At 37.2% G+C, this 14,720-nt stretch overlaps 1 protein-coding gene across 1 annotated transcript in view; it reads right to left on the bottom strand.

Annotated features, from left to right (window-relative positions):
- The window catches only part of LOC102800892 (basement membrane-specific heparan sulfate proteoglycan core protein-like), a 187,512-nt gene that overhangs the window by 63,034 nt on the left and 109,758 nt on the right, over positions 1-14,720 (bottom strand). The window contains exons 33-45 of the mRNA XM_085508562.1: positions 14,555-14,641; positions 14,189-14,253; positions 13,768-13,814; positions 13,293-13,433; positions 9,548-9,736; positions 9,121-9,213; positions 4,624-4,707; positions 4,134-4,281; positions 3,736-3,818; positions 3,215-3,328; positions 1,949-2,076; positions 1,413-1,499; positions 694-755 (exon numbers count right to left, since the gene is read on the bottom strand). Coding sequence (XP_085364688.1) covers positions 694-755; positions 1,413-1,499; positions 1,949-2,076; positions 3,215-3,328; positions 3,736-3,818; positions 4,134-4,281; positions 4,624-4,707; positions 9,121-9,213; positions 9,548-9,736; positions 13,293-13,433; positions 13,768-13,814; positions 14,189-14,253; positions 14,555-14,641 — 1,328 coding nt within the window. The remainder of the gene's footprint in view (positions 1-693; positions 756-1,412; positions 1,500-1,948; positions 2,077-3,214; positions 3,329-3,735; positions 3,819-4,133; positions 4,282-4,623; positions 4,708-9,120; positions 9,214-9,547; positions 9,737-13,292; positions 13,434-13,767; positions 13,815-14,188; positions 14,254-14,554; positions 14,642-14,720) is intronic.

Here is a 14,720-nt window from a genome sequence, read left to right as displayed (position 1 = left end):
TGGCTAAGAATGACATCACTACTAGTATTTCATCATAAAGGTCAAATCGTGACATTGCTTTCTTAACAGACTCGATGCTTATATGGATATCGCGGTGGACTTGAAATAGGAAGTTTTTTTTTTATCCAACGACAGAAGAATAGTTTTCATGACAGAAATGCAATAGCGGTGATAAAAGATGGTAAAAAAGTTGGCAGTCTTCGGCGTGACATTGCAAAATTGCTGGCCCCAGTTATGGATTCGCAAGCTGCTACCGCTACAAATATTTATAAAGCCAAAATAACGTGATTTCAACACTTCTCCCAGGTATGGGTTGCTACAATATTGCAACATTGTTTTCATTGTGGACGACGCTAAAGCCGAGCGAGTGCGACACTTGCTTAGCGTCTCTCCTTATACGATTTGCTTGAATCGTTTCTAAGGATGTACAAACCAAACGGCCGGCCCTTTTTAGGGCCACGACATATTTCAAAAAGAGAACTACCGTTTCTGCTTTTTGTTTTGTGTAGAAAAAGACCCTCTGGGCGTGTGCCCGGATATGACCTCAACTTCTTTATTGTGTCAAAAGTGGGGGGTGGGCGTTTGTCCAGGCATGGGCTCTTACCCTGATAAGTACGGTAAAATGTTCAACAATTCAAGCTCAATTTGACAAAATAAGACATGTGAAAGTTATACTGTATATGTCACTGTTACCTGTATCTTTTTCACATCGGCCACCTGGGAAACCAGGTTCACCAATATAGCCCTCAGCACACCTGTTATGTAAATTAGGATAGAAATCAACAGAAATCAGTAAAAGTACAAAGAAATTTAATAAGTGACTCTTAGTAGTTGCATTTCAACTGGGCAAATCTGTTAGGTACGACTACAACCTCACAAAACATATAAACCATCAAATTATGCAGATTATGCAGATTATGCAGTCCTATTAAATTAGGTTAGATTTGCATACAATAAACACTCAATGATTTCAAAAATTTATTTTTGTCCTTCAAGCTCAGTAACATAGAAATGTTTGTCAAAGGGATAAAACCTTCCAGTCTTCTCAAAATAAAATTGATGGAAAAGTTTGTTAACAGTTTGTCTACGTTTAATTCTGTGCAGCATATAATTTTAGCTAGCATGTTATTTTAGCTAATTTAGCTAATGTGTTCTGTATTAAAATGACTAATTTTCACTGTGTTTAAATTTCACTGATTTATCATTCAAGGCATATTCAGTGGGTTTTAAATTCACGGTTTTATCATTTAGATAATGTCAATATTTTATTAATTAATTAACTGTGTCCATCCTTAATTAAATATCTATTAAAGATCAATTAATTATGGAGATTTCCATGGCTACTGGTCACTGCTCATGTTCAGTATAGTTAGAAACATAATGACAAATTCACTGATAAGGCAGCTACTTACTGTCCGCAATCTCGGCCTGTGTAACCTTGACGACATGCCAGACAAGTTGGTAAGCCGTCGCTATCTAAGAAACAAGTTGAAGAAAATCTGAAGACAAAAAAAAACCAACATGATTTAATATTTGAGTTATCAGTCCCATTTCATTTCTATCTTGTGCTCCACTCTATCGGATGAAAAATACAGCGAGTTTAGCGATAGCGTACTGTCGTATTGATATATTCTCTAACAATGACGTATTGTGAATATCTGCGACATAGTCGTGGGAATCTCGCCATTTATATTTACACATTCCCAGTACTTACTGTAAAACATTCAATTTTCATTTGAACAAATATTTGCAATTTATGGTATTTGTGAAGACAGAATTTCACAGAAGTCACTGAAAAATCATTGAACCTCCCGAAAAATTCTCATCGTCACACGAAATTCCCCAATAATTGTCTCTCGCAAAACTGAAGCAGTTTACGATATATTTTAAAGCACAGACACAGTTACGATGCAAAGTGTAAACTATATACAAATTTAGTGCCACTTACTGGTTTGAGGGAATATCCAACGGGCAGGCACACTTACGACAATCTCCTGGTGTACCAGCGGTGGCATCACCATAGTAACCGTCTGCGCATTCATTACATCTCTCACCAACAGTATTGTGGTCACAACCCTGTTAAGAGATGGATGTAATCACTAAAGATTAGTTTATTATGACTGCGATCGGTGTTAGATCAATTTATAAATTTATAATAATATGTAACTGGTGTGATGAAGACTGCATAGACAATATTACAAAGACAATATTAAGAGAAGATAATTTATGCTAATGAATGAATCTGCATAGGATCAGGTTGTATTTTTTTTTTTTATATTTGCTACGTATGTATGTTGTTCCTACTAAGAATACGAGAACAACCTTGCTCATTTACATTCTGATCCACAATCAAAGCTTTCCATGCATGAATTGTGTTCTGTGATGTCATTGGTTAGAGCTAGTAACAGTTACATCATCATTTACATACCACCATACATGTATATATCAATATCTTTAGATTTACTAATGAAATATCCAAATGTAGAAGCCTACTCATAAATGCAAATACCCAGAATTCATTTTTCAATAAATTGTACTTCCAAGCAACATAAAGATATTGACTTGAAAAAAAAAGTAGAGGGTCACCAGTTTAATTTTCAAGAAAATGATTGTTGTATTTTACTAAATTGTGGACATTTTTGCAGTATTATAATGCTTTTCTATAAGTTTCTATGGCAGAGATATTATGCCATATCTCAATTTTTGAAAAATATTGAGACAAGTTTCTCAAATACAAACACTGTAACACACAAAAAAATGCTTTTTTGTGGTGCCTGATACAATAGCATCATGATTTTACATGTTTTTTTTGTTGAGCGATTTATGACCAACTTTCTCAAAAAGAGTAAGTACGAGTAAGCATCTACCTTAAGTGAAGAATATATAAAATGAGGGCGTACAACGACGTGATATGCACACAATTGAAAAAGGCACGTGAATTGCTGATAATCACAAAATTCCAAAAAAGAACTACATCTCTAGAAAATTCTAATGCAAATTAGTGATCTTGTGAAAGAACTGATTTGCGTCAGACCAGTTTTCTCAATTTATATTTGTAATCATTTAATACATGCAGTTTGCATTTTCTAAAATACAGTAAAAATCCCATTTTTTTTCAATGTTTAGTCTGAGATTGGAAGGTGAAAATCTTCTAATATTCATTATGTTTTTGAATAAATAAAAATAATAAAACAATGTTTTTGACATGTCTTACCACACAAGCTCCAGTGTCAGGGTCACACTCGGTAGAGTGTCCATTGCAGGCACATTTCACACACAATCCAAGATACAGACCACCACCAGTGCGTGAATATCCAGGGGAACATGACTGTCAAATAGAATACAATCACATTGGATGGGCAGGGACCAGTAACCAGTTCTACATGCGTCACTACAACAGCGTTTTGGTCAACAGTGCAGCAGCATCTCATCCAAAAAACTACAACAAGCAACATGTTTCTGTTGCCAGTCGCTAGTAAATATTCAGTCAAGAAAATGTACTTCAATACTTAATATGCGCATATTTGATTAAACATACTATGTCAGTCATCATTTTATAACATTCGACAAATCAAAAACATTTAATCTAATTTAATGCAATATTTATGTAGAACAAAAAACATAGTATTTTCTCATTATATGGATAATGTATCTGTTTTCTCATCCACTCTATGTGTCTTTCTGTAAGTGTACTCAGTACTTTTTAATAAGAAGATGAAGAAGAAATAAACAAACCTGACAAGACAATCCCATGTATCCTTCTGGACAGCTACATTGTTCAACTTCTACGGCTCTTCTCTTACCATTATCACGAGGGACTGTGAAAAAAAAACACATAGTTGCCAAAAAAGGTTTTTAATTATAATATTTACATTTACATGAATATTTTGCCAAATTCTTCACAATATAATGCAAATAGCGCTATTTACATGAAGACTAAAATTTCAGTAGCAGATGTACAATAATCATATCACATGGCAGCCAATTTTGCGTATTTGCATTTGCCTACTCGCTTCCCCACATATTCATGACGAATTGTAGGTATTGCATAGTTGCAGAGGAAATGAAAGCGAGGCTTGGAATACAAATTAGTCAGCAATGTCCTCCACATGATAAAAGTGAATTGTACTTACTAGCAGTCTCCATGGCCAGATCACCGAGTGCACTCGTCAACATGAGTTCATCGTATGAAGCTCTGATATGTATATACGATACGTCAGCTAAAACCATCAGCATGTGCTCACGAGTCGTTTGCTCTCCATCAAATCTGTAAAAGTTATCCTTGAAAAATAACGAGGAAAGTTGATGAAAATGGGCGTTAATTTTTTTATTGTTTTAGAATAATAAAATGAATACTTTCGTAAAATTATTAAATATTATGTTACATGTATGTTATTAATATACCATTTATATTTGCTTACAGTAACCATTTTACACTCTTTGATAAAATGAAGTAAGCTTGTGGGAAAAATAATCATGTAATAATAATGTAGGGTGGAGTGCTATTGATTATTATAAAGTTTGGCACCATTTTTTTTTTACTTTTTTACCCCTAGCAAATCAATGCATATAATATTGAGAAATATAAACAGATTTTTTTTTCCTTTTTAACTGTCAAGTTACCTCAGTTACTGGAATCTCAAACTGTTTCCTTTCACCAGGTTTCACAGATGGATATAGTCTGTGATAAAGATATATATCATTTCCCTGTGAAAAAAAAGGGGAAAAAAAGATAAATGTTCAACTACATTCAGCTGAATCTTTAGTAAGGTTTAAAAGTTACAGATTGAAAACACATACATGAGTAGGGATTGCATTTTGGTGTAGTGAATCTCAAGAAAATAAAGAAACATTGAAAATATACTCATCTTAATCCTCTTTTTCCCAGGAAGTAGTTTTATGCAGCCAGTGACTTCCATAGCAGGGTATAGTATGGGATTCCCAGTAAGCATTTATTAGTAGTTGGATCACTGCTCAGTGATTTACCAAGAAGCATAAAAATGCATTGTTGACTTCACAGGGTGCCATACCTCCCCTGGGTCAAGGGCATCTGATAAATCATTCAAACTAATTTGCAAAGGAGAGTAACACCATGGGGTGTATTTGTACACATCCTGTTAATCCTAAACACTCCTGAGTGTGCATACAGACAGGTTTTTTGTCAGCTCTTCAGATTATAAACCTAAAATTCAGTTGCAAGAAATGTCATCTTAGTCTGGGATCACAACCGGTGAGTACTACTTGTATCTGATACACTACAAAAAAATGCATGTTGGATATACTGTATATATACTTGATACTTGGTGGCTACATGCAACTACTAAAAAATGCATGTTGGATCCATGTGACTACCACATTATGCCTGTGAGCTTAGAGTGACTACATGCATGTACTTACTGGGTCAGTATAGGAAGATGTCACTACTAAAAAATGCATGTTGGATATGTATGGCTACCATATTATACCAGTGAGATTATAGTGACTGCATGAAAGTTTGCTTTGCTTGGTAATGCATACAAAAATGTTCACCTTGAGTGCCCCATACTATATATACACTCTTTACTGGGGTGGTGTATACAATTTAGAACTACCGATTGGCTCTGCTAGAATGCAAATATTTTTGATATGGACTACTATTATTTCTGCATGATTCTTTGGCAAGTTGATTCTTTTGCACTGTAATGACATAATTATTGTGCCTGAGACAATGTATCCTGATTGTATCTTGCAGGAGCTGTCCCCTTTGCATGCAGCATGGCGGTAAGAGATTTGGCTACATTACAGCTTACTGATGCTGAAAAAATTCTCCTTTCGGGGCCATCAACCAACAGATCTGGGAGTATACGAAAGAAAGTGGATAAGCCTGTTACTGATACATCCCATGGTGATGAGTCAGCTGAAATAGAGAAACCCCAAAACACAATTGTTGAAAGTGAGGAACCAATGGATCATGGTGAGGACACACCCCAGGATGAAATGATGCACACAGATCATGATGAAATTGTACACACTAATCAGGGTGAAAGAGTGGACACTCCAGATACGGTTTCTTCAGTCTCTTCAATTTCTTCAGACTCTTCAGTGTCTAGTGTCAGTGCCACTAACAGTGAAAATGAATCTGAACTTGAATTTATCAGAAACACAGAATTGATAAGAAAGAAAGAACAAAAGAGAAGAATACGTAAAGCCCGTCAGGCTAGTCGAAATGAATCAGAGAGCAGTGATAATAGTGATGATGCTTCCCAACATGACTCGTTATCTGATTTAGGATCATCATCAGGGGATGAAATTGGCCTTTCCTCTGAAGATGAAGAAATGGCACGCACTAGACTACGTCACCAGAATGCCAAAATGATAGAAAATGTATGGCGTAGAGAATATTCAGAGCCAGAGTGCTGGAGTGAGTCAGAAGATGACAGCAGTAGGGAAGAGGAAGATGGCTGGTCTACTATCCTGAGACCACGCCAAACACAGCCCTTCACTGGTGACACACCTGGGCCCACCATTGATTTGGATGAAACATCAAAACCAATTGATGCATTCTATGCTATTTTCCCCAGAAGTTTAGTGAAAAAGCTGTGGAAAGAAACAAATAGATATGCTACATGGTGCACAGCCAAGAAGGGAGTGGCTGATAGATTCTGGTCCCCTGCTAGCAGTGAAGAAATTAGTGCACTGCTTGGTATCATTGCCATAATGGGGGTTGATTCAAAACCAGAGATTGGGGACTACTGGTCTTCGTGCCAAGCAATAAGAAATGCATATATTGCCAACATTATGACTCGCAATAGATTTCAGAAATTGATGCAATATTTCCATTGTAATGACCCCCAGAATGACCCAATGAACATAGCTAATGACCAGGTACGAAGGGAAAAGAGAAAACAGGCACCACTGTATAAAGTGCAGCCAGTACTGGATACTGTATTTCAGAAATCCCGGGAATGCTACAACATGCATCGTGAGGTTTCCATAGACGAGTCAATTGTTGGATACAAGGGACGCTTTGGAGGAATCCCTACAGTATTTATACAGGGAAAACCTCGAGCAAAAGGATTTAAAATATATGCCTTGGCTGATGCTACTAATGGATATAATTACAACGCTGAGGTTATGTCATTAACTGGTAGCCATGAGCGGTACAGAAGGGATGTGTCTAGGACCAGAGCCCTGTGTGAAAGACTGATATTTGACATCAGAGGATTCCACCATATATTGTTCACAGACAGTTATTATACCAGTTTAGACATGGTGGCACATTTATTGACAGAGTGTGGAACATATGTGGTTGGTAGCGTCAGACAAGATAGGGTGGGATTCCCCAATGCCCTCCGGACAAATGCAAAGAAAAATGTAAATAACCAGAAGATAGTGAAGCTTGAGAGGGGGCAGTTTGTCTCCAGACAAAAAGGGGAGGTAGTTGCTTTATGCTGGAAAGATTCAAGTCTCTTGAACATACTGACATCATTCTATGAGGGCTACAGAAATGACCACCAAAGAGTAATTAGGTTCATACGCTCACAAGAAACTGGTAGGAAAACAGCACACACTCTCCCTGCACCTGAGGCAGTTAGCCAATACAATAAATACATGGGAGGAGTTGACAAGTCAAATCAACTAAGATCATATTATACAGCACAGCGCCAGTCCAAAAAATGGTGGAAATACATATTTTTCTACCTTTTGGATACTGCCATTTGCAACAGCTGGATTTTGTACAAAGAATCAGGGAACCCAAAGATAACTCACAAGTCTTTCCAAACCAATGTTAGCATGGCATTGATAGGTGGCTATTCATCTCGAAAACAGCACACAAGGAATACTGAACCTGCAATCAGCTCCTTCAAAAACCACCATTTAGTACACAGTGGTCGCCCTCGGGGTACATCATGTAGATGGTGCATTAAGATTGGAAGAAAAACACGTAGAGGGTGCCCAGTATCCAGTGTGTTCAAATGCCAGGAGTGTAGTATCAATCTACGCAGAGGATGTTTTTTGCCTTACCACCATGTTGCAACAGGGTGCCCAGATAAGCACAAGACAACACAGACTGCGGATGAGGATTTGGGGGAGGCTAGACGAAGATGGGGTCATCATGGAAGAGGAGGTGCAGCAGTCAGAGGTGGAAGAGGAGGAGGCAGAGTTGGGAGAAGACCAAGAGGAAGAGGAGGCAAAAAATGAGTGAAGAACTGAGGAATATAGGGCCCCATGGGATGGGGGGTCTTGAAATGTAATTTTGAAGAAAATAAATAAATATGAATTGACCACCCTATTTTCTAATTTCATGTTACAGGTACATATAGAAGTAGAAATCATAGAGTAAAAGACTTATGAAATATATTATACTGTTTTACAAGGCTCCTGCAGCACTGTTTTGTAGGTAATTAGATGTCAATACAGAGAGTTGTATCTAAAATATATGCATTCATTTAGAGCCAAAATGAAGCCATGTTAAACCATGTAAAAACATTTTGTAGTCCTAGTTACATGGGATAAATTTTGTGGAAAATCTGTCGCCACAACATGCAGTATTTAGTATATAACCTGTAGCCAAGAGCAAACTTGTGTACTATGTGTTGACCCAAGATGATTTATTTGTAACTCAGTCATAGCCATAGAGTACAGTCAAGCATTGACTGGCCAGCCAAGATGCATATTTTTGTAGTTTCACATGTAACAATATAGCCCCACAAATACCTAATGCATATGTTAGTAGTTAAGCCCAACCAAGTAGAATATTTTTGTAGTATCATTTACACACTAAGAGTTTACATGAGTAGTTACACGCACCCAAGAGGAATATTTTAGTAGTGCCAAGTACACACTAAGTATCAACAAGCATTTAACCTTGTCAGCCAACATGTAGTTTAATGAAGGGCATGAGCCTGTAATTTGAGAAGCTATTGTCATTGACTACTAAAAAATGCTTACTGGGAGGACAGTTAACAACTGATTTGGGAAAAAGAGGATTAATTATAAATAGATCCTCCTATTGTACTAAAATAGGGGGGGGGGGGTCCCGCATTAATATTGGGGTTCTAGAAAGCAGAATATGGGGTGAAGGCAATCCCTGCACAAGAGTGTCTGAATATTTGACATTAGTATAGTGGTGGAACCTACCTCGATACCGATATCGACGTCATATGTCTCTCGACCATTGGTGGATGCTGTAAAGAATAACGTGAATCTCAAATAACCACCATAAGCTGTTATCTAAAAAAATAGAGAACATATCAGTGACATAGTCCCAATTGTATTTGTTTATACATTCAAAGACACAAAATTTACTTCAAGTCTTTATGAAAAATGAAAGAACTAACCAGTTAAAATTTTGGAATCAAATCACAAAAAAGTTTGAATCAAGTTTGAATAAAGCTGACCCAAGTATGTCTGAGAAGTCTTTGATAACATGTTTTTTGGGGTGTTTTTTTCTCAATCAGTCAAAGAAAAGTAAAAAATAAATGGATGGGGATAATATGAAATATTACAGCAATGTGATCTCATCTGAAAAAAGACAAGAATGCATTCTGGGTAATATAATACTTACTTGGTTTCCTCTGAATTTTGGTGACAAAGACCAGAAATATGTATCCGGTGGTAGACTAGAAAACTCTGAGTAAATGATTTCATTGTTATCTGGGTTCATAGTAAATCCTGTTGATATCGTCTGAGTTCTTGCACGGTTCTGCAGCACTATGTTTTTGTTGTTGGTTAGAGAGTCAAACCTGACAGCAGTCTATGAAAATAATAAGGTCATATGTAAATGCTGACCTCAAGTCAACTTTCTCGTGTAAATGCTGACCTCAAGTCAACTTTCTTGTGTGAATCCTCACCTCATGTCAACTTTCTTATGTAAATACTAACCTCAGGTCCGTTTTATACGTAAATACTAACCACAGGTCAACTTTCTTGTGTAAATTCTGACTTCAGGTCAACTCTCTTGTGTGAATGCTGGCCTCAGGTCAACTTTCATGCATGAATGCTGACCTCAGGTCAATTTTCTCATGCAAATGCTGACATCAGGTCAACTTTCTCGTGTGAATGCTGACCCCAGGTCAACTTTCTTGTGTGGATTCTGACATCAGGCCAATTTTCTTGTATGAATGCTGACCTTGGGTCAACTTTCTTGTGTAAATGCTGACCTCAGGTCAGCCCTATTGAGTGACTGCTGACATCAGGTCAACTTTCTTGTGTGAATGCTGACCTCAGGTCAAATTTCTCGTGTGAATTCTGACCCCAGGTCAACTTTCTTGTGTGGATTCTGACATCAGGTCAATTTTCTTGTATGAATGCTGACCTTGGGTCAACTTTCTTGTGTAAATGCTGACCTCAGGTCAGCTCTATTGAGTGAATGCTGACATTAGGTCAATTTTCTTGTGTGAATGCTGACCTCAGGTCAACTTTTGTGTATGGATGCTGACATCAGGTAAACTTTCTTGTGTGGATGCTGCCCTCAGGTTGATGCTGACCCCACATCAACTTTCTAGTATGGATGCTGCTCTCAGGTAAACTTTCTTGTATGCATGCTGACTTTGGTTCAACTTTCTTGTGTGGATGCTGACATCGGGTCAACTTTCTTGTGTGGATGCTGACATCAGGTCAACTCTCTTGTGTGAATGCTGACCTCAGGTCAACTTTCATGCATGAATGCTGATATCAGGTCAATTTTCTCATGCAAATGCTGACATCAGGTAAATTTTCTCGTGTGAATGCTGACCCCAGGTCAACTTTCTTGTGTGGATTCTGACATCAGGTCAACTTTCTTGTGTGAATGCAGACCTTGGGTCAACTTTCTTGTGTAAATGCCGACCTCAGGTCAGCTCTATTGAGTGAATGCTGACATCAGGTCAACTTTCTTGTGTGAATGCTGACCTCAGGTCAAATTTCTCATGTGAATGCTGACCCCATGTCAATTTTCCCTGGTGAATGCTGACATTAGGTCAATTTTCTCATGTGAATGCTGACCTCAGGTCAACTTTTGTGTGTGGATGCTGACATCAGGTAAACTTTCTAGTATGGATGCTGCTCTCAGGTCAACTTTCTTGTATGCATGCTGACTTTGGTTCAACTTTCTTGTGTGGATGCTGACATCGGGTCAACTTTCTTGTGTGGATGCTGACCTCAGGTCGACAAATTGAAGCAGATTGGAGTAATACACTTTAAATTACTTGTATATATCAGTAAATCATTTTCGCATACAAATTTGTTTTACATTATAAATTATTATTACAGTAAAACCAAAATCGACCCCTGGATAAATCGACCTACTGTCAGAACTGACCGATTTATGTAGCCCCGTAATTTCTCCATAGACATCTAAGTTAAAGTAACCTGTGAAATTCAACCAACGTCTACTCCAAACATTAACCACATTGATTGGTACTAAGTCCAATATTTACACTGAATACTTCAACCAGTAATCTGTCCAGTAATACGGTCTGCCCAACCTAAAACGTATGCATCGTGTTCAATTTACCGTGAATGTCACAGAAATAATACCAAATCTTACACAAGTAATGAATAGCTCTTTCTGCAGTACGTCCCATGTAAAACAATGGCAAATGATGAGTTTTTCACACCACACACCCACAGGGTGTCTGGACAGTATATTGACCCCGAATATGACCAAATGGTCTTCATTATTACCGCTTCAATGAGCAAAACACAGTAAGTTTTCTTCTTTTCATAACAATGCTGATAATTTTGTGCTTTCGAATGCAAATTAAAACACTGTGTTTTTTTTGGTAAATATCACATGAGGTCCGACTTTTAGTCATTCTGTTTTATGTAGTGATCAATATGATCCAAGTCTCATACAATTGCGCTCGCTGATAGACTGCCACTAACATTAGCATGAGTCAACCACCACAGAAACGCCACTGAGTTGAACTCACTAATGCTGATAAAGTCAAAATCATCAAAGAATTACAGTCAACAAGTCTCACTCAAAAATATGGAATCGACAAAAACTACGGTAACAGACATCATCAAGAAAAAAGCTGACAACATGAAGCAATTTGAAATGAACATCAAAGCATCCAGACAACGCCTCAAATTTGAAAACATTGACAGTTTGCTTTGGACATAGGTTCAGCAGGCAAGGGAAAAAAAACATTCCAATATCTGCCCCAATGTTGGAAGAGAAAGCAATGTCATTCGCTGCCGATCTCAGTGTGCCAGATTTCAAAGCTTTGAATAATTGGCTTGAAAGTTGAAGGGGGGCACTACTCGATAAAATCATTCAAAGTCAGCGGGGAAGGTGCCGATGTCAACACAAGTGTTGTTGAAGATTTTCAGCAACGAATTGACAAGTTATGTGATGGCTATAGTCCCTAGGATATTTTTAACACTGACGAGACTGGCGTTTATTTTAGAGCATTACCGGACAAAACACTGGAAGAACAAATCATTGAAAATGACACAGTCCCCGTTAAATTTTTGAAAGTTCTCTTTGTGCTCGTCATATTAAAGTGGAGGGGTTGTCGCGAGCATGTCCTTGAAAATTGAATCCCAAATGGCGTACACAACATATTGTTTATTTACATCAAATTCGAACATGTGTTGTGTGGCGACCCCTTCGGTTTAAGACATAGCAAAGAAAAACATAGATCACAAGTGAAAGCATGTCCAAGTTATCACATTTTAAACAAACAAGATGGCCGCCAGTTGGCCAAATTTGATCAAATTGCACATTGAATTGACATGTACATGTATCCATTTATGACATGCTAAATATCTGTGCTACAACCGCTTGACCAGGAAATTATTCATGGATTTAAATCTCGTTATAGAAATAGATTTTTATGCTCAGTTATTGCAAAGATCGACACTGCACCATGTGCCAGTGAAGTAGCCAAGTCAGTCAGTCAGTCGATGCGACTGATGCAACGAATTAGAGCGAATGGGAGCAACAGGTTCTTGAGAATGTTATTGCAGACAAAGAAAACCATGAATCTACAGACAACGATGACATAAATTGCAATGACAGTCAAATTATTGACCAACAACGGCAGTGACTTGACGCATGGCGATGTGCTGGACATGTTGACGAGATTACAGAACTTTGCATATATAAAAAAGACTTTAGTTACTTGACAGCTATCCAAGATCTCGAAACCAAACTGCGCTGTCTTTTATTTTTACCATGTTTACAGCACATGTAATTGTTGCTTTAATCAAAGCCACGCCCACCCTGAGTAAATCGACTCCCACTGAAAATCGACCATAGATCCCAGTCCCACTCATGGTCGATTTTGACAAGTTTTACTGTACTATGTTTTTTGATTACTTACATTAGCTCTGTAATAGTTTGAACTCTGGCACTGGTCTGTTATCCCAGCGCAGAAACAAGGTGTGCATCCATCTGGATTATTCTCATCCAGATTAAAGAATCCAGGAATACAAACATTGCAATTAGGTCCCTCAGTATTGGCCTGCAAGAAAAAATGAAATTATAAGTCTTGAAACAAAATAAGTGGTAAATATTATTAATATTTTCAACACTAGGTGGCAGTGTAATATATTAGTAAATATTATTATGAACACCAGAGGGCATACTTTCAACACTAGAAGGTAGTGAAAATTTATTAGTAAATATTATTCCAAACACTAGAGGGCAGTGTACATATATTAGTAAATATAATTCTGAACACCAGAGGGCATTCTTTCAACACTAGTGGGCAGTGTACATATATTAGTAAATATAATTCTGAACACCAGAGGGCATACTTTCAACACTAGAGGGCAGTGTAGACATGTTATGCTTACTTTGCAAGGACACTGTCCCCCTGGACAATCTGCACCACCACCTCCACCTGCAATGAGAATAATATGATGTTATTGCAAGGATACAACAAAGTAAGCTGTGCAAATTAGGTAATTAATATACACATATTTTAACCAAAAACTAATCAGGAGTGCGTATTATCCCAGAGCATCTATGTACCATGTTTCATTGAAATCTGTTTAATGGTACACGAGAAGCAAGTGAAATTACTTCAAAAATTGGCTGATTCATATGCAAATTAGCTCATTATTATGCATGGGATTTCAATCAAAATCTAATCAAATTTTTTTTTTGTCAGGAACAATTTTACCTCATCAAATAATGCATTTATGCATGGTGCCAATAAAAATTAAATAGATACTATTGACTTATGTAAATAATATAACAAACATTTTCACAAACCTGAGCTTTGTTCAGAACATGTTTCTCCAGGCACTGTTGGATCTCCTTGTAGTGGTGAGACACATCTTGAAATAAACAACAACAAATATATATTGAAACATACTTTCTTGCAAGATACACATTTTGAGTACTGTAAAATACTTTATTTTAGCTGGAATAAATTTTCGCTGAAAAGACTTTTTGTGTGTTTTGTATGGATTTTATTTTCACTGAATTATTCCTTCACAAAAATAGCGAAAATAACTTAACTTAATAAGTAATTTACAGTATACTGTCTATATATTTAATTATAAATGTATTGTAAATGAAAAATCTGTGGCGGTAATAATGAAACTGATCTGACAATTCAAAGCAATATTAACATACCTTTCACAGTTTCTACCAGTGTATCCTGGCTGGCAGGCGTTACAAGTCGGTAAACCGTCAGCGTCTAAGTAGCAGCTTGCAGAAAATCTACAAAGATGAACATTTTGAATCACAATCATGTGAAAAATCAAAGAAAGCTTAGAAAGAACTCCTGTGTGCTGAGAGT

Source organism: Saccoglossus kowalevskii, chromosome 15 (genome assembly GCF_978046115.1).
Source record: "Saccoglossus kowalevskii chromosome 15, keSacKowa6.1, whole genome shotgun sequence".
NCBI lineage: Eukaryota > Metazoa > Hemichordata > Enteropneusta > Harrimaniidae > Saccoglossus > Saccoglossus kowalevskii.
This window is presented reverse-complemented; position numbering and strand designations above follow the sequence as displayed.